The 24,292-nt window shown below is 40.4% G+C and overlaps 2 protein-coding genes across 4 annotated transcripts in view; one reads left to right on the plus strand and one right to left on the minus strand.

The window, feature by feature from the left end:
• Positions 1–3,708: 3,708 nt before the first annotated feature.
• Positions 3,709–24,292, plus strand: part of LOC1272562 (pleckstrin homology domain-containing family G member 5) — a 100,609-nt gene continuing 80,025 nt past the window's right edge. The window contains exon 1 of one of the 3 annotated variants that reach the window (XR_009765865.1): positions 3,709–6,449. Coding sequence is in view for 2 of the 3 variants with exons in the window: in XM_061655387.1 (XP_061511371.1) it covers positions 4,914–6,449 (1,536 nt within the window). In the remaining variant the exon portion in view is untranslated. The remainder of the gene's footprint in view (positions 6,450–24,292) is intronic. The other 2 variants (XM_061655387.1, XM_061655391.1) reach the window with 2 other exon arrangements.
• LOC1272566 (protein snakeskin) lies at positions 17,199–19,909 on the minus strand. Its single transcript, XM_311473.5, has 4 exons — positions 19,807–19,909; positions 19,513–19,696; positions 17,689–18,015; positions 17,199–17,599 (listed from the first exon to the last, which is right to left on the minus strand). The coding sequence occupies exons 2-4, from the start codon at positions 19,561–19,563 to the stop codon at positions 17,504–17,506; spliced, it is 474 nt and encodes a 157-aa protein (XP_311473.3). The 5' UTR covers positions 19,564–19,696; positions 19,807–19,909; the 3' UTR covers positions 17,199–17,503.

Consider the following 24,292-nt stretch of genomic DNA (forward strand, 5'->3'; position numbering starts at 1 on the left):
GGAAAAAGGACTTTGTATAAGTTAAGGAAAATGATTAGATATAACCATACAACTGTAATATAATACATTTCGTGTAATTTATCAACAATTTGGCCGACAAAAGAAAAATAAAAATAAAATAGAGAAAGGAGTAGGATCGATCAAAACTGCTCGAATGGGTAAATTAATGACTGCTAATTTACCATTAAATTACTCTTAAATTACCAGTAATTAATGGAAACATAGGGGTAAATTGAATCCGATTTGTCTGACTGGGGGTTTCATTTATCCCAAGGTGCTAAAGAGATAAGGTGGTGGCATCTTGAATCAAAGTGTATGTAGACTAAGTGGTCTTATAGCATGTTTTTATAAACAAATTTGAACGCCACTTTCTGACAGGACGGGTGAAAACTTTTGCCCAAACGCACAAAAAAACTCTTAAAATTTTCATTCATAATCAGAAGCAATAAAAATCAGCCTCCTATATACATACATCTTGGGATAAGCCCACCTGCATATTATACCCACTTTGACAGCCTCGTAAACTGCTATACAATGCAAACAGCTGACAGGCTGAAATTTCTGCCTACGATCTAAAAACGGAAAGGGCCCAATATTAAAAATCTTTCTCGAAAGTTTACATGAAACAGACTTTTTCATATTCTTATACGCAGTCTAGGCAAATGCATGGTCTCTTTACCTAAATGATTAATTAATTTTATTCTATTTCTAACGGCCCTATGAATCCAGACCTTTATTTTTTTCATCGAAGATGTCGTGCAATCGGAACTCGGTTTGTAAACGATTGTTCCATATTTTCAAGAGGGCAATCTGATTATTCATAAAGTTTTCAACATATTCAATCATGAAGAGCAAATACTTTTTCTTCAAATTGATAACTATAAGATTTTAACAAATTCTATGGAAGCATGTCATATCAATAAGAAAAAACTCGATTAATCAAAGCTGTTTACCCGTTACATTTGGTACATAATAGAAGGTAGGCAACTAGGATCTCATAAAAAATGGACATGAAATTTTTGTTTGTAATTAACATGACCGTAAAAAAGGAATTGTTGAAAACAGTTGAACGATTTTTTTGCAAGATTGAGAGGATGCACAACAAAACGCTGGAAACCGTTTGACGCATGCGGAAAAATTTGAAGAAAAAAAAACCATTATAACAAAAAATAACGCTAAAATTCATTGCAAATTTCAAATATTCTCATTGCTAAAACATGAAGTTAATAAAAACTAGCTAGGTTTTAGCATAACTTTAAATATTTGAAAGTTTTGAGCATTTGTGGTAAAGTATATACTTTGGACCATTGTATATGTTATTCGAGTATCCGGGCAAGGTCAAGTCCCGATGAGCCCGGATGAACGGCGTTTTCCTGTACATTTTAATATGCAAGAGAGGAGAGTATCGTCTGAAACATATCATGTGAGCGGTGGTGTGGGGGGAAGGGACGTATGGAATGAGGTGGAATGTGAAAAGGGAGGTGAGAGAGAAGAGTAGCCGCATCCGCTTAACCAAGTGTTTGTTTTTTTAACTTTAAATGATCTATGGCAGACGACTTTTAAAAACAATCAAATCTTTCATACATCAAAGCTTAACGTCGTGCAGTAAGGTACGGAATTTATAGACTCTCTATTAACAAGCTTTCGCAAGCTTAAAGCTCTGGTCAATAGCTTTCTAGTGTAGCTTTCCGAGATTTTTTTTGTTTTTTTTTGTTGTTCTATTCATTTCTGGATTCATAAAATATTACCTGAGATTTTCATTTATTTGAATGCTATTGAGAAAATTTCAAGAAATATATTTGAAGAAAACATCAGATTTTTTTTTAATGTGGAATAGTACAGTGTGCTCCTGAATCACGCGGATTTAGAGATACGCGGAAATTGACTGTTACTTCAGGAAGTTTCATCGATTTAACACATTAAAAAAAGTTAACATTAAAATTTATTATAAAAAAAATATGCTAAGATTCTGCACAAATTGAACTAAATAAATCATATAACATGAAACCACGAGATTAAATAATTCAATATTCGAGTAACAAAGCTACATCAACAGCGCAAAACGTTGCCAAAGTTTAGTATGTAATTGAGGTTCATTTATACGTAATTCAGGATGATATTTTCAAATGTTTTGTTGTAAACAGATGACACATTTTAAGATTAGTCTAAAAACACATTTATAACTGTAATCACATGCTATGATAACTCCACTGAAGAAAAAAAAGTATTAACGAATTGGCAACCAAATGTACGGTTACTTGATGGTTTGAGTGTGTATTTTATTTAATTGGGTAGAATATAACGTGATTGACACTATTTTCGAGACTAAATCATGTTTCAATCTTTCACACTCATGAATTCTTATTGTCGCCCTCATCTCGATAGATACGTCGTAAATTTTGCAAAAGTTGTACGTGTGGCTATGAGAACGCACGCGGTTAATAGACAAAATCAACCGTTTCCGATCGTTTGCCCTTTGGAATATAGTAAAGCCGCCACATAGAGACTGTTATCCATACTAGATATGAACCCAGACCCCAGTGGATGATGTTCAGTTGTGTATTTAACAATTATTCCATGGGAATTATATTAGCTTAGAGTTATAGAATGGCCAAACATGACATTAATCTCATATAATACCTGCAATGTAAAAAGGCAATAAATATATTTTTTAGTCAGGATGCACCATACGAACTAGCTATTGATCATCAATAAAGAAATGAATATAAAAACCAGTATAGCTGGCGGCATTAGCGTAGATCAAGAAAAGCTCACAGAAAAGAATCTAGAATACATATTTTGAAATGCATTCGTAATAAAAAGTTTTCGTTGTTCTGGAAGAACTGATCAAACTGGAAATTTAAAAAGAGATTCACGGCAACACACGAAAGCTAATGTTGTTTGATTATCACTCCATAATGAATCTTCTATTTGTATTTTAGTTCTCCCTCATTTTAGTATCCCAACACACGTCGGACCGTTGTCTTATGACATCATCCGTTGGCATTTTTTATGTTTCTTGTATTGAAATGCTTCTCTGCATGCTTTGTATGCTTCTGTTTGTTTGCAAAGTGTTGATAAGCGTTGTTTAGTGGTACAAGGTAATCATAGTTTGTTGATATATGTTTTAGCCCATTGATGAAGTGTGGGTTCAGTTACGCAGTTACGGTAAACGAAAGTACAGCGAAAAAGGGTCGCAAAAACACCAATGCCACAGTTGTCTTATTCACCGGTCAACAGTCGCGCTTACTCACATTACATCATCACCGCGGTAGTAAATGTAAACTGTGAAATTGTCCAGCTCAACGCTTACCACCAGTGCCACTGTGGGTAGATTGTGTTATTGCGAAGGAATAAAAAAGGCAATCACAACAATCTATGCACGAGTTGAACAAATCATCGGATTGAATCAAACCTGATCACTTGACTGATCGGCCTGCAATGGGACCAGTGCGTAAGAGAGAAGTTCTCTGAGAGACCATGTCTCGTGACCGAAGCGCCCGGGAGAAGAACCCTGATCGTTCCGCAGCGTATTTGGTCGCTCTTCAATCACCGGGCCAAGATGTCATTGCGAGCTCAGAGCACAGCATACAACACATGCACAGATCCACGTTTACATTGTGGATCTAACACCGAGCTTGCCGTCGATGATCGATAATGTGCGTGCGTACCGCTACGTAAACAGCTGATTAATTAGCGGCACAGCGTCTCCAGCATTGACAATTGTTTCAATGTGCGTGTAGCAACCAGTGATCGCACACTGTCAACGCGCACACTGGCAAACCGGTTGCTGACTAAAGCCAGCGCGCACACTGGCAGTGCTGGTGATGCAGCGATCCGAACCATTGCATCGCTTACCCGCTAATGGTGCGAATGCTGTGACAGCCCAGCAATCTGCCGGACAGACGGATCGCAAGCGACGTGTATCGGGTCTGTTGGTGGTGACACTTTTACAGCTCGTTAAGCTATACATTGAGAACGCCTGTTATCGCGCTGGTAGGAAGAAAGAGTGTTGGCGCGACGGTACGGTGTCGTGCTAAACGTTGTCGTACTGATAAGGTGTAAAAACTATTCCCCGAGCATGCCTTACATACTGCCGCCCTTTACCTTACGGTACTGTATGCTGTGGAATGTGTACGCTCGGCCAGTGTGCCGCGCTGACAAGAGTTGTGCGCCAGTGCAGGTGCCAGTGTGAAATCGATGTCAGGAAAATAAAGTATTCCGAGGCAAAAGATATTGGTTATCAAACGAAGACGTAAAGTGCAAGTATCCAGCAATCTTTTTCGGTCTGAAAGAGCTCATTGTGTGCTTGTGTTGGTGCTCGAAAGTACACAGTTTGTGTATGCCAATTGTACTGTTTACTCCTTCGTGGCGGTGTAAAACAAACAAAGCGCTAAAATACGTATGGTTGAGTGAGACGACAACTCTCCATCGCAATGCAATGGAGATAGCCAAGGGATAAGGGCGTCCGGTGTGTCAAAGAGCTGGTTATATCAGCAGCAAGAAGAAGTCCCCCCAAAAAGTGTACACGAAAACATAAGTGGTTGCGTATGTGTGAGTGTGTAGATGACGACCTGACAAAGACTCTCAAGGTATCTACAACGCGTTGATGGCAAGAAACATTCTTCGTGTTACGCCACCCCTTTGCCGACAGCTTCTAGTTCCTTCTCCTGAACTGACCGTTGCATCTAACAAGAGCTAGATAATGGCTACACAACACTGTGTGTAGAAAAGGTTGACTAGTCCACGGTTTTTAATTGCTGCAAAGAAAAAGTGTTGCTGTTTGGTTGTGATCGAATGGGATGGAACTAACCGTGCCTTGCACTAGGGAAGCGTGAAATACTGTTATAACTCTTTGCTAAAGAATATACGTTGGGGTAGGTTTTAAGGGTCAGCAGCAAAGGAATCAGAGCATGTTAAAGATGATGAATCGCGCGAAAAAAAATAATCATCAAAGCAGCCAGCGCAGCAAGGACGCCAAGGCGGCCCGAAACGGAGTGGGCGCAGGTGCGAACGTGGGTCCGGCAAAACCATCTCTGGCGCAAATGGGACCGCAGCCAGCGGCAAGCGTTCCAGGTCAACTGACGGCCCCCAGTGCCAGTGTCAGTGGAGGTGGACGTACGAAAAAAGTGAAACAAACGTCCGCGAACAAAACTGCTGCTGCTTCTGTTGGTGGGACGGCACGGCGAGCACGTGCCACAGCAAAGGAAACGATGCCGTCGAAGGCTAACGAATCAACTCGGTCCGAGTCTAACGCCGACAATAGCGTTGGAGGCCTGGCCTCGGTGTCGGAGCAGCCGGTCGGACCCAAAATGGAACGATCGAATAGTTTCTTCCTGACGCGAAAGCTCTCAAGCCTGTATAGCAAGCTGAGCGGAAGCCGCGAAAACGTGTCCACCACCAACGCGGTCTCGCCCGTAACCGAGGCGCTGCCGTTTCAATTTGTGCGCAGTCGCAGCATGTCTTCGATACAGTTGAAGCGGGCGTACCGGCGCAGCCAGAATGAGTCCACTTTGCAGAATCTGCACGAGGACGCGATTTTGGAGCGATCGGAAAGCACAGAAGAAACGGCAGCAGTTGCGGGGCCGGAAGTGGCTACAGCCGTACCGGAAGTAACACCACCACCGATACCTCGGTTCGAGCGATCCAACAGCATTCTTGCTTCGATAAGACGCAAAATTAGCTTCCGCTCAGATAGACGCTCTTCGAATGTATCCAACTGGAGTGCATCGTTGCAAAATCTACGCCAAGAAGACTTTATGATCAGCTACGATGATCTAAGCTTTATAGATTACGATCAGTTCAATAGTTACGAAACAAATATTTTGAAAAGGCGGTCTAGCCGTGTACTGGAGCCTGGCACCAAAGGATCATTCATGGAGGATATATCTAGCTTAACAAATTGTGCTAAGAGCGTGCCGACCTCGGAGCATTTAGAAACAGTCCCAGTTACTGAAGCTACCAACGGTGGTGTCGTTAGGCGAAGAAGGAAAAATGACACTCTACTACGGACGACACTTATTCGGAAAAGTATGGATGTGGAGGGTAACCTCGATCGTGATAAGAACGTTTACCGCAATAGTCTGGATGCGGATAAGCTGATGTGTATTAGTAACGTGAATCGAAAATCGTTTCGTTGGAGTGCGGACGTTGAACGAGATGTTGTAGCGCTTGATCTGGAGAGTGCAGATTTTGCAGATGCCAAACCTCTAGCAAAATTGGTTACCGGTAGACAAACGCCGCCCCCTCCATATGATGTGTGTGACAGTGGTATGATCGACGGAAGTGAAAGTGTCAAATTGAGTGCGATATGCGATAGTGCGGGTAACACCAGAAGTAGTGTCGGCTATGTCAGTCGTAGTGAAAGTTTGAAACGATGCCGATCATATGGTGGTGAGGGAGGCTTTGCTTTCGAGGAAGGATTTGGTCGTCCTGCTAAACAGATAGAGGTGAGTAAAAATCTTTTATCAAGCAATAAAATGACATACCTTAAATACTTTAAATTGTGTGCGATAAAATTCATACGAAGAATTGCAATTGTTTGTGCATAGAAATTGACTATTATGTAGTCTAGCTGATACATATAAAACTTGCTTGAGTACGAGAATTTTGAGCGGATTTATATGTGTTTTTGTAATGAGGGATTTGCGATACTGTTGCACACTTAACTTGTAATTTTGAATCACATATTATTATTGGCGTCTGTTCCCTCATCTACATCATGTTGGCATTATTAGCCTACAATCAGAATATCGAAAGAAAGCCCCTGAAAGGAAGCTGAAAGTGAAGACCGAGGGACAAGTGGCTACATTGCTGGATTAGTTTGGCCGGGTGGTCGATGTAACCGGCCAAACAGTGAAATAGTAGCTTGGAAATGTGAACGAACCTACCAAGAAGCAGCATGGAAACTTTCGCGTCCACTGGCTCCGCAGTGGCAAGCAGTGAAACTAAATCTCAATTCGATAATGTCAAGCAAATTTTGGCTGAATTTTTGTACATCCTCTTGCTGCGTCTCATCAAAATTTTCTGGATGAACATGGTACAAAAGCACTACTACATCAATTTTGTCGAAAAAACTGAGGAGAAATTGATAAAAAATCGAAGGTAGATCTTAAAACATACCTGCACGCATGTCGTTGTCCGCCATGGTGAAAATTAACCAGATTAAATCAACCTAGTAATTAACGAACTTAACAAAATACCCGTCGTAGGTTCGAGCCCCGAATGGACCGTGCCCCCATACGTAGGACTGACTATCTTGCCGATGGTAATCAATAAGTCACTGAAAGCCATGCCCACTAGTGGTACTGGTCAGCCTTGACCGACAACGGTTGTTGTGCCATAGAAGAAGAACTAACGAAAGTTGCTTTTGTTTGCTTAACTCAGATTAACGGTTTTTGCAGTCCGACAACCCTGTTTGGGATCAAATTTCCTATATTTGTATCGTTTCATGTTTAATCCTATTGGGACTAGAATCTTGCCTGATAGCGATATAAATACGCAAACCTAAGAATGAATCAACGTAAGCAGTGCGACTAAGACTAAAGTATTTTTGTGTAAGCTATTGATAGATTGCAAGATGACTATTTTCGGAATGTCGTACTTGTGTGTGTTTTTAAATAAGAGTCCCATATCTATGGTGGGAAACGCGAACAGAACCTATTAGCTTCTTATCGTTGAGCAGTTCTAGGTATAGTATGGTTGGGTTTTTGTTAGGGGTTGGGGTGGGGGTCTATTTGAGGCTTATATCCACGACGAGCATGTTGTTATAAGTTTTGTAAGTTGACGACCACGGGACCGTACCTACACTGAATCATAATTTTGAAATTATGAAATCAATAATTTGAGGGATATTATCATACATATAACAGAATTTGTTTTTTGTGAAGTAATCTCCTGTTTTTCTTTTTGGTAAACCATGTGCCATAGGTTCTATGAACTATTGCTTGTTTGAAATAACAATACCTAACAATAATGAAACACATGTCAAATATTAAACTAAGGATTACAGCAACGCCATCTATCAAAAGACGTGAGGAAAGTCATTCGTGAGGAAAGTGAAATATTTTCTTCTTAATTATGATGTGTAGTATAATGTGTAATTTTAATAAAAATTGTTTCAGCGTTCGCTAAATGACATCCTCAAAATTTTACTTTATACTCTGTTATTCAAAACAGCACAACAGAAAAACTCTTTTGGTGAACAATGCAACTTGCTGACTGTGCAAATTAAGGATGAGCGGCACAACCCGCACTTACCGGGTTGGAGCCATTTGTATATATTTCGAATTCGTTCGGGTCGACCCGTAAGGTGCAACTAGGTTCAGTACGTTAAAGCAAGCATAAGCGATTCCGACTCGTTGGTGCAGCGAGTACGGGTCAGGCCAGTGTAGGTTCAAGACGCGACGCTGTGACGGATTAAGACAAGTGGAGGCTCTATGCGGTCACACAAATGTAGGCTTGGCTGAAGCGTCTAGCAGGAAAATGTTCTCAACAAGAAAAGGATTGAGTAGCAATTTTACTTGCGAGCAGGGGGTGGGTTCCCTTTTTAAGGCCCCTCAAGACCACAAGACCCAACGCGACCGCTTAGTTTGCTTAGCGCACAATCCGCCACTGCCCCTATGGCTCGACCTGACCCTTACTCGCAGTACCAACGGGTTGGAGTCACTTATGCTTGCTCGCACTTAATGATCAATCGGGTCGACCCGAACTCTCTGCACCCACGGGGCGAATTTGGTTCTGGCTCCGACTTAACGTAACGTGGTGAAACCTATAGTTCATATTTATGTTAGGGGGACAGCGTAAGGTCGGTATCCTTGGTCATTTAGTACGTGGGGCAGAGTGAGTCTAGCTAGTTTCTCTAGTCTAGTCTAGTTCGATAACAGTTTTGTTTAGAGCCTCCCTCATCTACCCAAATTCGCGTGAATAAACTCAGAGTTAATTATTAGGATTGGTGGACTAAATCTTTAACCAAGTCTTCAGAAGTTATAATAACAGATAACAGATAAGAAGAATAATGCACACTTATGTTAAACAGATTGAATAATCTGTCACGAATCCTGAACCTTAATATACAGTGGCGGTCACCTAAAGTCGGATGCCTCATATTTCAACCTTTTGTCTGACTTTGCGGCATTGTTTTTCAATTTTTTTTTTGTTTTTATTAAGCAGTAATTAATATATTATTTAGATATATTAATTACTGCTTCCAATTGGTTGAACATTTTTGTTCCTGGCTTGGTTAGTGAGCATGTTTGAACATGTTACAACATGAATCGTATCTATCTTCATCAAGGTAATGATTGAGATTTCGTGCCATAAGCGCTGATGCATCCACATAATTTTTTAGATACTTTACAAAGTTTAACGATTTTAAACGTTGAATTAAATAAACAAATAACAAATAAACATGAATATGTTTTCAGGATTTTATCAAACTGTGCGACATTTTCCGATTCAAATCTAGTGATTTTGTTTTATGTATGCATCAAACATTCTAAATTAAAAATAATATTTTAAGGATTCCTTGACCGTTTGCCTTAAACTTTGAACAAAATGTCACTTCCTTACTAGCAGTAAATGCACTTCCTGTATCAATGAACCTCAAAAACGGATGCTTTGAAGACTCTCCACATGGTTGTATCCAAATATTTCCTTAACACGTTCAGCCCGGTGCTGATTCTTAGAACACCATTCTTTTACTTGCCCACTGCTGTAGTATGTAATGTAGTATGTTTCTTTAGCAAAAGACCAATGGCAGGCCCCAGTGCATACTTCTACAAGATTTAATAACTTTAAAATTATTTATAAAAATAATACCTTCTTCAATACTACGCTGATATTTAAATTGGCAGATTCAGACCGTAGAGCGCTTGGCCTAGGTTATGTAATACGTAGATGACCATCCAAACTAGCCGATGGACCTTTAATAACTGAAATAAAATGATTTAGGAACCATACTGGTCAATATTGTCAAGCTTCGTGGTCATTTTGCTATAGAATGGAGACTGTCAGACTTTCAGTGAACCGCATTAACTCCATACCTTATAGCACAATTATCAATTGTGTTCCGAGATTTTCAAAGAAATCGGTCTGATTTTTTGCATGTGCATAGCTAAAGAATGTTCTCAAAGACGCGAGAAGAAAGTTTTCCGATAGGTGGTCTAGGGAACTGTCCATGGTGCTGCAAAGTCAGATAAAAGGTGAAAATATGATGTGTCCGACTTTAGGTGACCGCCACTGTATGTTCGGTGAGCGATTACCATGGATCATCATGAATGTAATACTATGCTCGTGCGTATGTCCACGATGATCGTTCAAATGCTTTCTAGAGCTTCTACTGTAAATTCTCACCACTATTCAAAATATGTGGGCAGTTCTATCGGATGTACGCGATCTTCAGGTCTATGTCTCGATTTTGTTATCATTCTCGTTGGTGGGAATCGGCTACCAAGTCATAATATGCGTAATCATGATCGCTTGTTGAGGATAAAAAAGAGTGTTATCGCTATCTTGGATAACAGATGCTATTAAATGCAATACCGTTTTGAATCAAATGACGGACAGCTTTCCAACTCTGAACATTATTATGTTTTTCTTTAATTTCTTCGTATTCAGCCCCTTGCCATGTCGATTTGCAATTTTCCATGGTTGGTATAATGCACTAGAATCATTAAAAAAGAATATGATATCTTGCAGGCGATCACTTCGGTCAAAATGAGCTCTGTTCGTGGCTGATTAGATGTAAACAACTATTCCTAAAACAAATTGCGAAGGAAGTGTGAGGAAAGATTTTGTGAAAATAATTGGACAAAACACACAGGAAAATCATTACATAGGTTTCCAAATAACAAAAAAAGGGATGAGAAGTGGATAAAACATTACGCGTTGGAATTTTAGGAGGAAAACAAAAAGGAGGTCCAACAGTTTTTTGCTAGTGTCAAATTAGCTAATCATTAGAGAGATGATGCTAGCACCGACAAACCGACGTGACACTTCGAACAAAATTAGCTTCAAAAGTTGTCTCCTTATTTCAAATGAAAATACGTTAAACACTAGCGCCATCTCTACAATGATTCGCTTACTACACTGACACAGAGGAGAAACTGCTAAAGCCCCTTTTTTTTCTCCCCAACTTCCAACGAAGAATATTTTCCCCACTTCTCACATCATTTGCATTGATTTGCAAACCCATCAAATGATTTTTCTGGGTATTTTGTCCAATTATTTTCATAAAATCTTGCCTAACACTTCCTCCGCCATTTGTACTTGGAAATGTTGTTTCCATCTAAACAGACGCGAACAGAGCTCATTTTGACAAAAGTGATTGCCTTCATTGCAAATGACAGTACTTTCGTGTGGGACAGTTTTGAAACGCAAGTGTCACGTCGGTTTGTCGGTGCTAGTGTGTAACGTATTTTCATTCCAAATCAGGGGACACATTTGGAAGCTTATTTTGTTCGAAGTTTCACGTGGGTTCGTCAGTGCTGCTTGTGTTTTAGCCTATTATGCTAATTTTACTAAAACAGAATTAAATATATTTGTGTTATATGTTTAACTCTTTAACAAGATTTTAGGTGTTCAATGATAGTATTGATACAATGCGGCTAGTTTCAATAGATGCATGCGCATTTTCTTGCTTTTTGCTATATGTTTAAAAGATATGATATCAGTCGATATGGGGTAATATTTTTCCCTTTATAATTAGATAAACAATTTTTTTCCATGCATGTAGCTCTTATAATAACTAATTAACGTACTTTGCTCGATTTCGATGCATTTTCTGTAAGTTCAAATACATCGAAAATCCTATTTGGTCTACTATTGACACAATTTTTCAAAACTGATTGTCTGACTACTTTGAAATTCCTTAAACTCATTTATATCGTAAACTTGCCCGCATAGCCGAATAGTTTACGCAATTAGTCCGGAAAAGTAATAATGAGGATTTACAAAGGTAGTATCAATTAACATGATTTGCTAAAAATTGGTCATTAACATAATGCTACATCAACTAAAACACGTAAAAAACTAAAAATATAGTTGACATGCGCGCAAAAAGTATTCGTATATTCGTAGGGTGGTATATGGGCCGGTCTGGTGGTACAGTTGTCAACTCGAACGACTTAACAACATGCCCGTCATGGATTCAAGCTCCGAATAGACCGTGCCCCCATACGCAGGACTGACTATCTTGCTTATGGTATCAAAAATTAACTGAAAGCCCACTTCACTGTACTCACTAGGCAGGCAGGTCTGGACCGGTAGCGGTTGTTGTGCCAAAAGAAGAAGAATAAGATATTCGGGGTTCGGCATTATATGATCTGTTAATTTGTTTTCGGGTGATAGGGTGTATTCGGCAAATGACAATTCTTTGTATTTTCTCTTGCTCGACTGACCTTGAAACATGTGGTACTTTTTAAGTAAAATTTCTCAGTACTTAGCCTAAAAGTACTTACTACATGCATGCAAGAATATATTTCCCAATTTCTTTTCTTATCAATTTGAATAATTTTTCTAGATCAATTTTCAACATTGAAGCCTAATATCATGGCACAATGATGTTAACGTTACACGAGATTTTGCAATCTGCAATTTAGTACACTGTTTACGCCATACTAGACGATGACCTCGATGTGTCAAACTCATTTAAATCTGTTAATATAATCTTCTTTGAAGTAAATTTCTTTGTTATTCGATGACTTTAATATAAAAGGCCCGAAACAACGTGATAGCACGTTGTTTTAATCCTTCTAAGGGGTCGGGTCTTACAATATACCCATTCTTGGATAATTATAATTCTTAATTCATAATTCATAATAATTCATTCTTGGATATGAATAATAGCACAAGGACCCGTGTCAATGGTGTTTCAATCGCATGCTTAAAAACGTTAAAAACGAAGCAAATCAATGCACACTGTAATTTTCTTAAACATGTTTGGGTCATTATTAAGCCTAATTTCTACTAAAACGCTGTTTATTGGAGCTTTCTTTATCCCATAGTCCAATTCCGCGATTGTCGTAGTCGACATCTGCCGTATAGAACTTGAGATACTTATTCAATTGGGGATACCTTCATCAATGCGGTGGAATGTAGTTGGCTGGTGTTTTGAATTGCTCAAATAGTAAACTGCTACTGATAATCTGGGACACAGCTTTATCTTTTTCTGCAGGATCGCCGTGATCACTATGCTTTGATCAATCTATGGACGGTTTAAAGGTCTGAATATACTAGACTCATTGAATTGCTTACAGACATTGACTAGTCTCTCTTATCTGGTTGTCCATCCATTGATGAATTAAATTTACTGGTTTTTGAGTATTTTACTTCTGCTCTCTGTCTATGTTATCCATCCACACAATGTCTCTTCGGTCAAATAGACCACTGAAGTCACTCAAACGCGATTAATCTCGTTCTTTGTGGCCTATCCTCCGCCATCCTGCATGTTTCTTAAAAGAATACATTAAATTGTGGCAACTGCTTATCGTATCTATAATAGAGCCAGGTATCGTCACTAAGCATCGCGGCCTCAGATCCGGTTTCCCTCCAACCCCCGTTTCTTTTAGCGATGGATTTTCAAATTCTCGTCGTAGCTCACATACTTTAAAAAAACTGCTCACTTGCGGTGAACGTTGTACCACCTTATCTTGCGACACACCCAACCTTTTAGCCAGCAACTTTGCAACGATTTTTACTGAGATCCATACTCACTGCTTAGTTTCACTCCTGTTAACGTGATCAATGTCTTTTTACCTACGATTATCGTTGGTCTTGTTTCTGAGCCCATTGCTATACATAAGCCTTTCCTTTCTTCCCCTGGGTTCGTTGATTTCTTAGCATCAGTCATAAAAAAAAAATGCCGATCTTAGCCGATGTTAGCGAATCTTAGCTAAACTGTTCTCTAAATCATACGTGTTATGGACTTTTGCCTGCTGTATGGAAATTGAGCTTGCTTGTATCTGTCTTCCCGCTCGGTAGCATCCAACTATCGCGGTATATCATGGTTGTGTGCCAGTACAAAACTCTTCGAATCGGTGATTTTTCCTCCGTTAATATATGATACTAAACCGTGATTAAGTTTAGCCTAATACGATAATATGCCTGGCAGATCATCAACGATTAACCTTGTAGCCTTTGCATCCTTTAAAATAAATTGATTCCGGTTAAAAAAGTTTGATTCCGATACGTCGCTCGTCCAGAGTAAATATTGGCTAGAAAAAGCACGCAGCCTCGACTCAACACGGACTCTATAAGGGACATTGCTGTCCAAAAGGAATTCAAAGCCGCTTTAGACGACTCTCTACTACCAGAAAACAGTTATGAAACTACGAGCGAGAGGTGGAACGCTCTAAAAACAAAAATAATAAACTGTGCAAGAAATATACTCCCACCACGTCGTGGCAACACCAAATCTGGCTGGTTCGACGATGAATGCAGACAAGTGACCGAACGTAAGAATACTGCATACCGAGCAATGCAGCAACGGCATAGAACGCGGGTATGCGCAGAGGAATACTCACGGCTCAGACGCGAAGAGAAACGAGTTCACCGCTCCAAGAAGCATGCTTTGGTAGAGCAAACCAGAGAGGCGTACGGACCGACACGAAAGATTTACCTAGGGATAGCAGGTCACCGAAACAACGTTGTACCTAAGGTTACCTGCTGTCGCAACAAGGATGGAGATCTGGTCAGTAACCAGCCAGAGGTCCTCTCGTGGTGGGCTAAGTACTTTGATGAATTAATCAACGACCAGTTTAGCGAACAGCTAGAAATGCTAGTGATAGTATCAAGCAGATAGTGTCAAGCTACTGCCACCTAGCATAGAAGATACACGAAAGGCTATACGTCTGTTGAAAAATAACAAGGCACCCGGAACCGACGGAATCGCAACTGAACTGGTCAAGAATGGAGGTGCACGACTAGAAAACGAGATTCATCAAATTGTTACTGAGGTGTGGGATAGCGAATCAATGCCTTGTGATTGGAATCTCGGCATCATCTACCCCATATACAAGAAAGGAGACAGGTTGGACTGCAACAACTACAGGGGTATTACGGTGTTGAATACTGCATATAAAATATTCTCGCTGATCTTTCAGGATCACCTTGTCCCGCACGTCGAAGAGATACTCGGAAACTATCAAAGAGGATTCCAAAACGGAAAATCAACCACTGATCAGATCTTCACCATGCGGCAGATCTTGGAGAAGATGGCTGAATACAGACACGACACATACCATCTCTTCATTGACTTCAAAGCCGCATATGATAGCATAGCCAGGGCAAAACTGTATGACGCCATGAGCTCTTTCGGAATCCCGGCCAAACTGATAAGGCTAGTTAGAATTACTATGACCAACGTCACTTGCCAGGTGAGGGTGGCTGAAAAACTCTCAGGACCTTTTGTTACCACCAAGGATCAGCGCCAGGGGGACGGGTTTGGCTCTGCAGGCGGCAGAGAACTTCGGATTGCAGATAAACGAGGCAAAGACCAAACTGATGGTGGCAACATCAGCGGGCCTACCAATAAATAATCAGAATCTACGTAGATGTGACGTGCACATAGGTGAACGCACTTTTGAAGTCGTCCCACAATTCACCTATCTTGGGTCAAAGGTCAGCAACGACAATAGCATGGAAGCTGAGTTGCGCGCAAGGATGCTGGCTACCAATTGGTCATTCTACAGCCTGAAAAATCAGTTCAAGCTAGGACTAGATAGCACCTATATAGTATCGGTTCTCACATACGCCTCTGGGACATGGACACTGTTCAAATCTGACGAAACCCTCTTGGCCGCGTTCGAGAGGAAGATGCTCAGAAGAATACTTGGCCTCGTATGTGTGAAAGGACAATAGAGGAGTCGTTATAATGACGATCTATACGAGATGTACGGCGACTTCACTATTGTGCAGCGTATCAAGCTCGCCAGGCTCCGGTGAGCTGGCCATGTTTTACGCATGGAAACAGACGATACCAGCCCGTAAAGTCTTTTTAGGCCGTCCACAAGGACAGAGGAGGCGTGGTAGACCCAAACTAAGGTGACAAGATTTCGTGGAGGCGTCCGCCATTAAGACCCCTATAACAGACTGGCGGACGAAGGCGCGAACACTTACAAATTTTGGAATTGGTCCGGAAGTCATATCGGTCCTGATACTGATCAGGAACCAAAAGCGGTCCTAGAACTCATCTCATAACGTTCACGATGCTGATGTTGAACCGATATTGATCCTAGTTATCATCATAATCCTATGCCGGTTTCCTAAACTTATACAAACCGCACACAAATCCCGAAAATTGTCTTGTTCATTTATTGTTCCTGGAACTGATACTGAACCTCTATGCGTCCAGCAACTGATTGCGTTCGCATTCTGATTATAGAACCTCTCAAAACCATACCAGTCTTTATACTGATTCCAAATTCGCACCGGCCCTGTAACCGATCACAAACCCATCCCGGTTTTGTTACTGACACTGAACTCATGTAGGTCCTGGAATTAATACCGAATCCATACTGGTTTTGGAACTGATAACGAATCCATAACGGACCTTAGATACTTGACAAACTCATATCTGTCCTAGAATCGATCACAAACCCATACTGGACCAGGAACTGATATTAAATTTTTGCCGATCCTGGAACCGATCATGAACGCATTCCAATCCACAACCAGGATTCGGTTTTATTCCGGTCCTGAAATTGTGATTTGACATATCCTGGATTCATAACGAAACGTATACCTGTTCTGGTGCTGAATTGATTTTATAGCTCCTCAAACCGTTAACGGCAGTATATGTGCAGCAATTTTAGCTGGACATTATATGTAGGATTGAGTGCAGGAAGCGATCAAAATAAAAGATATGGCATTTTTACAAAGGAATTGTTTAATTAATTTATCATAGCTGGACATTATACGCATAATAAGTTATACGAGTGAGTAAAATTTCTTTCACAGCATTTACTCAATCAAAATTCCTTAGGATGAAACATATTTAGGGCTCAAAATGTTTTAGTTAAAAACAAAACGTAAGCTGCAGAAGAAAACGTTTCAAAATAAAAAAAAACGCAAACAGAAGTTTCAGACATGTTACGCGTTTGTATGGTTTATACCTATCAACAACACTTTTTACCTCAGTAAATTTGCCTGGACATTGACGAATGTGTGTAAAACTTTCATTATAAAGAACTACAGTCAGGTTGTTATTTTTGTGGTACGGTGGTAATTCCTACCTTTTCATTTATTTGTCATTTATAGGAATCATTTGAACATTATTGTTGCAAGGCTATTGTTGTTGTGGGATTGAACTTTTGCATGAAAAGGGCGGATATTATGAGGAAGCATAGAGCTACGCTTCAATGCCTTAAGGATTACGTTCTCTTGTATAATAGTTACCAAAGTATATGAATCTAAGTAATTATAATAAATTCCTTAGCCTCACTAATCGTACAAACACTACATTCTAAACAATGTCAGCAATGTTCACTTATGGTGTATTCTAAAATTAGGCATATTTAGTGTAATGAATGAAGGCAAGCACAGAATCTGCTAGATAGAGGGCTCCGTTGATGACACACAAGGCACCTAATGCCAATCCAGCCTGAAATATAAAGCAAAAAGTGTTATCCTTGCGATTTGTCTAATCTCAATCTATTAGATCTCAATCCATTTATCTACTATTAGACTTACCGTTCTTTCGGAAGTGATGTTTTCAAAGTCGTGCTCCGCTAGATAACCGTGCCAGTAGTGTAGTGCAGTACCACCGACAGCAACCCACATGAACGTACCGACCACGTTCATGATCGTGTCGGAAAGCTCGTACTTATGTTTGGTGGTACCGAAACCAAAAGTAAGTAGCTGCACTCCGGTATAGATGATAAAGCCGACAAATACACCTGACGCGACGATTTCTGCATCTGGGCTCTTCTCCTCGTTAAGGTTCCAGGTACCACCGATACCGAGGAAATCTCCTCCATATCCCGTTCGGTAAATGATCAGTACTACAATGTTGATGACCTGCAAAATAGAATCGACAGATACACCTTAAGTAATGGATCTAACATGCACACTGGGTCTCCCCGTAGGGTATCATAAACATTGTGTCCAGCACTAATGTTGTTTGCGCAATTTAATTTGGGAATGCATTCTGCTTAGATTGTGTCCGGGGTTTTATGTTTCACGTTTCACGACCGAAGGTCGTTACAGGCAAAAAATAGCATTCTGTCGAGTGTTCTGATCCCTTCTTGTGTGTACGTAAAATCGTGCGTGCGAAATAATCTTACTCGGTCCACCGTACCGTAAAAATAGCTGTGAAGAAAAAAGTTAAGTGCAAAGCCGTAACAATGTAGTCCTTCCATTGGAATGCTATAAAGATGGAGAACGTATGTGCTATGCCTCATTATGATACAGGAAAAAATCAATGTTCTACCCTTTGTTAACCAATATTTGTTCTGGTGTCCATTGATGCACATCCATTCAACTTTGCGTTTACGGTTCTCAACATTGGTTTAGATGTTCACTTTTCTTCAAAGCAACGGTTCGTAGATCGTTGGTATCATTTTATGGGGCGATAAGGTGGAAAAAAGCAACCCTCAATTGGTTACTGTGCTGTGTGCTTTATGCCAGTGTATGGTCCCATTCTTCCGGTATGAATGTTACGTCCGTTTTTTATTCCATGTTTAAAAAAATGAAAATTTGGACTCAAACTTCAACAAAATCAAAATATTAACAGTGCAATAAAATTTTACTCACCGAAGAATCGATATAGCTAAACATATTAGAGGAATTGTGTTTGGACTGTGCCGTAACCTACTGTAAGAAGGTAGACAAGTGGAGTTGAATATTTTTACCATGCCGTCATGAACGAACATTGCTAGTTGTTAGTGGTCACAATCCTTATCTTATCACTTGTGCGAACGCAGTGTTGGATACGATAACCCTTTTTTCCGAATTGACCTGCTAGTCATCAAAATGGCATAAGCTCACGCATATTTGATGATAGATCGTTTACTATAAACTATTACTGCTTTTCCCCAGGCAAATCCGAGCTTCGTAATAAGACCATAATATTTGATAGGGTAACATAATGAATGTAATTTAGAAATTATTCAAACAAAATATTTTAAAAATTTTTGACTAGCTTCGATAGAAACATTATCTATGTTTTAGCATATAAATCGTTTCACGGGGAGTGATAACATACAACACTTCTCTATGGCACTTTAAATTAAATATGTATAGGGTGTGGTCTTTTTGTTGATTGTAAAATAGACCTTTTAAAACCAATATCTTGTGCATTAGCCAATCGTGAGACATGATTTTGATAAGGAAAATCTTACGTTCTTCTTTTTTTCTATGCTTTTCCTTGCGGCATTAATCACAGCAGAGTTTTAGATGATAGTTAAAAACGACACTTCTTTGAGCTTGTGCATTCCAAAAATACTGTCGTTATATAAACTAATTTATAAGACATTGTTCACTGATTTTAACCGTAACTAACTAATATATGCTCACCACTTTGAACACTTTTATAAAAATGGAACCAATCGTTTCCGCAGACACCATTTTGATGCGTGGGACAGTTGCGTATAGCAGCGAAGGACCACGATGACCACTTGTTGTTGCGACACCTGTAGCGTAACCTCAAATTAGCGGTTTGGCTGTTTAATCTTTTCACTGCTTATGCGAGGACTGGGATCTAAAGAACGATAGAAAAAGGATTCAATCTGTCACTATCAGGGTGTTGTGCGGTACGATGGTGGTAGAGGAAATCTGTTAGGATCGTCAATACGCCGTGCACGTACGCACCTTCTGACGAATGAAACGGTTGAATTGACTCTGCCCAGGGAACGATACTCATAACCGCATTTCTGTATTCACTATCGTTGTCACCAATACCACCTGCTTATCAGCGTAGTGGGTACGGTTTGTAGATTAGATAACGGAAAATATGCTCAGTTTCTAGCTAACTAACCAGCGACACCTTCCTTTACATGACCTCCAATGTGTCTGTATGTGTGGTGAAGCCACACGTTGTTGCAAGAGATAAGGTAAGTTAACCGTAATGAGTAATATCCGCCCAGTGCATGGTGTAGACAACTCGATACCAGTAAAGAAATATTTCAAAATACTTGGAATGTTTGCGGGTGAAATCTATTGGCATAATGATGCAGGTCATCAGTTATATATGATAGGTATTTTATGCTTCGTTGCAGTATTTTGAGAGGAGGTTTCACTGATGTGCTGAAAGTGACTAAATTGTGAGATTTTTGAACAACGAGAGAAAGTTAAAACAAAACTTCTAAACATAATTGAACAGCATCAAATAACTGAGTGATTGTAGAACATTTGGGCTCCAACATTATAGAAAACTTTAGTTATGGCTATTTACATCATCTGACACGTTATTTAAAATTATCGCTTTTTGGTTGTATGATAAAAACCTTGAAGGATTTATCATTTCAAGGTATATTTTGTAGGGATAGTTGTGATGACTAAGATACCATGCATTGGAACTGAGTATTATGATACGCATGATTCATTGTAGATGTTGTTGTATATAGCTCATAGCTGTCTTAGTATAATTGATATTAGGCTAAAGCAGTGGTCAACAAACTGTCTAGGTAAAGGGCCAAATTTACTAAATGATCGAGAGCCGCGGGCAGGTGGAAGATTTTTAAAAATCTTCTTCTTCTTCTTCTTTGGCTCAACAACCGTTGTCGGTCAAGGCCTGCCTTTACCTCTTGTGGGTTTGGCTTTCAGTGACTAATTGATTTCCCCGCATAGCAGGATAGTCAATCCTACGTATGGCGGCACGGTCTATTTCGGGCTTGAACCCATGATGGGCATGTTGTTAAGTCGTACGAGTTGACGACTGTACTACGAGAAAGGCCTAAAATAACTATTGTTTTAGCGTATTGTATTGTTTTAGCGAATGCCGAATATCTCTCGTCGTAAATCGCGTTCGCTTCGCACCAGGTCGTTTGTGATCGTCGCCAATCTGACATGTTTTGTTTCATTTTTATGTTACTTCATTTCGAGAGGGCCACATAAGACCCGTTGAATTTAACAAATAAATATCAAATATCAAGTATCAAGTAAAGTCGCAAGCAAAACTTTAAATAAATTTACTGCCACCAGACTTTAGTTTATCTTCTTTACACAAAGTTTCGTATGCCACTTCCTCCATTCTTAAAGAATTATTGTCGTGTTGAAACAATATGTTATTACATATGCGAATATTGAACACTAGTTCGACCATACTGATTGGTCCGTCATTGCACATTACGATAATTAAAGTTGAAAGATGCAACGGTATAAAATTTCTTTGTAAAATTGTAATTTTTATACTGAATATTTAATAGACTAATAAAATATTTTTTATAGACTGAATAATTTTTATAGATTCTTCCCATCGTTCAAAATAAGTAGAATCCTTTCGCGGGCATGATTGCATGTTGCGGCGGGCCGGATTTTGCCGACCGCTGGTTTAAAAAGTTGCTCATCAATGATGCTAAAACACATTTTTAGCAGCATATTGAATAATACTAACTAATTTACCATATAATTTATTTGCATCGAAGAATACAAACAATTGTTTGGTTATTGCAGCGCGTAGCTACAGCCATCCTGAATATAAATTAATTTTCGTTGACACCTGTGTGTACTATGCTCCATTTTAGGTTAGCTACTCAACAAATAGCCGTGCACTTACATTGATAATGATAGATACTCAAAATCAACAATTACAACGAAACTGATTTGTTTCAGCGACTCAATACGTTACGGTCGCTATGTAATGTGTTTGATTTTGGATACGGTCGCCATGTAGTTTGATGATCATACAATCAGTGTTTCGGTGACATGTATTGAGGTAGAATAAAACTTTTGTCGAAGCGGACTTTGCAATACTTGATCTTCCCGGGGGTCATAGTAACCCAGAGGGGGTTTCCCATACTGGAAACGTTGGAGTTTAGAAGCCTTACCTTGGGTAGGTAGACATAACTAAACTCAGTATCAGATCAATTTTCAGTTTAATTTTCAATCAATTTAATGATCAATCAAAGTACGGCACTAACTACGCTACCGAGCAAAAACATTTACAAAACTAATAAAATGTACTAAGAACGCAAATGTTTTTGCTTTTATGCAAGATTTTCCTTGTATCAAATCAAAACGGCCCGGTCTCTATTTAATAGACACGCTGGATCTTACAAATTAAATTTTGTTCTTATCTATTCTATCCGGTTACTTGATACGTATTTATATCAGAAGCCTGGCATATGCTGGCATGACCGTGTAAGTGTTATTACCAAGGAATAAGAAGTACCTCTTTTCTTTTCTTCTTTTTCTTGCAATCCTATAAACACATAACCGATTGTACATCAGGGTTGATTGTAATTATTTCATTTAGTTTTATTGTCAATATTGACAATATTTGTCAAGCTGCCGATAGGCATAACATTTTCACCGGCTATTGTTACGGGGGTTGGTTGCAGGTAGCGATATGGTTTTGCTAGCTTGCATATTATTCGTATAACATTCTGGATAAGAAACATGAGCCCATTGAATGAAGATAGAGTGGAAAATTGTGCAAATTTAATCACGAATTCAAGAATGTAATCACTTAAGAATATTTGACAAGGGTCCTTTTTGGGAACGAAATATAAAATCGACCACACTGATGACCGCATCCCACCGAGAGCCCTTTCGGTCTAGCGATGGATTTACACTTCAAGGAGTATGGAGTATCGACGATTTTGTTGTTGCATGAATCGTTCAGCGCCTAGGAGCGTAGTGTTTGTGGGCGTTAGAAATTTGTTGAATATTTATGTAAATCAACCGTACCCTTGGTCTGCAAAGGACATCCTCGCAAAGTTTCTGTAGTGCCGGGACGAAGAAAAGGACATAATAAAGTGCTTCAATGTTATTGGTTGATTGTCGCAAACGTTTGCGGAGATAATTTTTTTTACAAAATAAAGCGCTGATCGTTCTGAGCAATGTAGACACAAAACGAAGTATCGTGTTCATGACAATACTTCTATATCAGCTTGGGAATATAAGTACAGATGATCGATTGTGTGCAATAAACCCTAGCGAATAAAGTCACCATATAGAGTCATTTCACAGGAGCAGGAGGACAGGAGTTTCATGGCAGAAATCGTGCCATGGAAACAAAGGTAATAAACATCTTAAAATGTGTATACTCTCCCTGTTTTTCTTTATTTACCCATGCCAACGATTGAGCACGTTGTTGTGCCGTGGCTCGGCTAACGATAATTCTCCTGGTTACTTACTTCTCAGCTGCAGCTTTCCATCAATGTGCACACTAGTGATGGGTAAATTCAACACAAATCCGGAATCGCTTCCGAATGAATCCGCCAAAATTGGAAGCGGTTCCGGAAGGTAGGTGCCAAACTCTGACCTAGGAGCCATCTGGAGCCGTCCGGAGCCGTCCGGAACCGTCCGGAGCCGCTAGTCGGCAGCCGGAGCCGGTCGGAGCCGTCGGAACCGATGGAGCCGTCGGAGCCGTCGGAGACGTCCGGAGCCGTTGGAGCCGTCAGAGCCATTGGAGCAGTCGGAGCCGTCTGCAACCGTTGGAGCCGTCGGAGCCGTCCGGAACCGTTGGAGCCGTCGGAGCCGTCCGGAACCGTTGGAGCCGTCCGGAGCCGTCCGGAGCCGACGGAGCCGGTTGTAGCCGTCCGGAGCCGGTTGGAGCCGTCGTAATCGTTGGAGCCGACGGAGCCGGTTGGAGCCGTTGGGGCCGTCGGTGCCGTTGGGTCCGACCGGCTCCAGCTGCCGACTAACGGCTCCGGACGGCTCCGACGGCTCCAACGGCTCCGGAAGGCTCCGACGGCTCCGGACGGTTCCGACGGATCCAACGGTTCCGACGGCTCCGGACGGCTCTAACGGCTCCGACGGCTCCAGCTGCCGACTAGCGGCTCCGGACGGCTCCGAGGGCTCCGGGTGGAATCGACGGTTTGAATTATTCGGAATCGGAGCCGGAGTAGCAATGCTCGGAAGCGATTCCGAGCCATGGGTGCGATTCCGGTGACCCATCACTAGTGCACACCCGTGATGCATCATTTGTCTCCACTCTCCACGCTTGAACACACAGCCAAACAAGGTCCGCAAGATGCCTCGCTCAAATACGAGCAGATTTTTAGCTTCCTCCGCTTGGATTGTCTAAGATTCATGTCCATGGAAGATCATTGAATTGCTTTGGGCGTTGCTACTTGGTTGGTTTATCGATAGAAGGTTGTGCAAAGCAGTACATTTGGACACTCAAGAAACG

The sequence above is a fragment of the Anopheles gambiae genome, chromosome 3 (genome assembly GCF_943734735.2).
Source record: "Anopheles gambiae chromosome 3, idAnoGambNW_F1_1, whole genome shotgun sequence".
In the NCBI taxonomy this organism is placed as follows: Eukaryota; Metazoa; Arthropoda; class Insecta; order Diptera; family Culicidae; genus Anopheles; species Anopheles gambiae.

Excerpts from the sequence above, each read along its gene's own strand:
- LOC1272566 (XM_311473.5), bottom strand. The coding sequence starts at position 19,563 with ATGGTGTCTGCGGAAACGATTGGTTCCATTTTTATAAAAGTGTTCAAA. Across the intron at positions 18,016-19,512 it reads TTATAAAAGTGTTCAAAGTG|GTCATCAACATTGTAGTACT; the intron begins GTGAGCATATAT and ends TCTATTTTGCAG. Across the intron at positions 17,600-17,688 it reads ACATCACTTCCGAAAGAACG|GCTGGATTGGCATTAGGTGC; the intron begins GTAAGTCTAATA and ends TTTATATTTCAG.